Here is a 1,680-nt window from a genome sequence, read left to right as displayed (position 1 = left end):
GTAATCTTCCCCCTGACCCCGGCTTACGTAGTCTCGCAATGAATCCTGGGATATCCAAGAATACTGAGTTTACATCGGACCCGTCCTTCAAATCGGGCAAAAAAGAAGGACGCATTTTAAGGCCGCATAACGAAGACTCTTGGAATCTGACCAGACCTCGGCGCCGCGCTATGACGTAATCGGCCTTCGAATCCGGTCTTCTAAGGATGCGTCCTAGGTTTTCGAACAGAGCCAACATAAGCATACATGTTGTGCAACAGGGAAAGCCTTCCTCTTTTAAAGGTTTTTTCACAAAAAATCCCTAGAACTCCCTTATCAGTCTGGCTCCAGGATGTATCATTATCCTTTGCTTATTGTACAGACAAAAAGTCTGTCCTCATTAGATGGCCTCTGTACACACAATATGATACACCATGTGAAGGAAGGCAATCCACCCCATCTAATCTGGCTAAAGGATAAGCAATACACATGACTAATAAAGAATAAATCTAACACCATTATTTTTTTTATTTTTCAGACAGTGATTCACAGCTCTCAGGTAAGTCAAACCTGCTGTTACTGTTGTAGCTAGTGGCTTTGTAAAGCAGTCAGATAACAGAAGGAATGGTCTGTTTTTTCTTAGTATGTGGTAAACCATCACTTAACACCAGGATAGTTGGAGGAGAAGCAGCTCCTCCAGGCAGCTGGCCCTGGCAGGTCAGTCTGCACATATTTTCTCACTTCTGTGGAGGATCTCTGATCAATGACCAGTGGGTGCTGACTGCTGCTCATTGCGTCTCATGGTAAGCCACAAGGACACATTGAGCTCTTCAGTTCCCAGCCACATCAACTTTTGAAAAAAAAAATTTTTTTCTTCTATGGAATTATGATAAAACGCAAGTAGAAAAGCACATGCTGTAATTTAATAACAGGATGAAATAAATATATAGAAAATAAAACAAAAAAACTCCCAATTTCTCCCCAGAATAAGACATAAAATTAACTGAAATGTATTCAGATCTCAATAACAACTGAATCAAAGTGCACTAGAAGTAATGTGTTACCTTCAGTTAAGAAGCAAGTAATTTAGTGATCTCTTTTCTGCCCTACAATAAAGGTTTAGCAGCACTGCTGGTCTAACAGTGTATCTGGGTCGTCAGAATCAGAGTGAATCTAACCCAAATGAAGTCTCTCGGACAGTAACAAGGATCATTATTCATCCTGAATACAACAAACCACGTTTTAACAATGACATTGCGCTTCTGAAGATGTCTGAACCAGTGGTTTTCAGCAATTACATCTCACCCGTCTGCCTGGCAGCCTTCAACAGCACCTTTAACAACGGGGAAGATGCCTGGGTTACTGGCTGGGGCAAAATTGGATTTCATGGTGAGTTATTAAACCATTTATATGCAAAGAAAGCATTAATTTATTAATACCAACATTTTTATTTTAGATAGGAAAGGGGCAGAAGTCTTTTTCTCTATGAAAAAAGATCTACAATAAAACCTTAAATAAATACTTTTTCTCTAATGTTGCAGTGATTTGTCTGGCTTTGCAGTTGGTCGTAAACAGACCTGCTGTTCATAGGGTATGAATCCCATAGTTCTTGCACAGTAGATGATGACAAGTGAAAAGATATAGAACCAATCTACATATACTTCATCCAAATATCTTTAGCAATGTGGCAAACTATCAGGT

At 39.7% G+C, this 1,680-nt stretch overlaps 1 protein-coding gene across 2 annotated transcripts in view; it reads left to right on the top strand.

Annotated features, from left to right (window-relative positions):
* LOC107089106 (transmembrane protease serine 9-like) overlaps positions 1-1,680 on the top strand; it is a 33,178-nt gene that overhangs the window by 11,564 nt on the left and 19,934 nt on the right. For both annotated transcript variants that reach the window (XM_015381670.1, XM_015381671.1), the window contains exons 2-4: positions 518-538; positions 623-782; positions 1,097-1,368. In XM_015381670.1, the coding sequence (XP_015237156.1) occupies positions 518-538; positions 623-782; positions 1,097-1,368 (453 nt within the window). The remainder of the gene's footprint in view (positions 1-517; positions 539-622; positions 783-1,096; positions 1,369-1,680) is intronic.

This window comes from Cyprinodon variegatus, unplaced genomic scaffold (assembly GCF_000732505.1).
Source record: "Cyprinodon variegatus isolate N-32 unplaced genomic scaffold, C_variegatus-1.0 Scaffold239, whole genome shotgun sequence".
NCBI classification, from domain to species: Eukaryota; Metazoa; Chordata; class Actinopteri; order Cyprinodontiformes; family Cyprinodontidae; genus Cyprinodon; species Cyprinodon variegatus.
The sequence above is the reverse complement of the archived record's forward strand: the minus strand, read 5'-3'. Positions and strand labels throughout refer to the sequence as shown.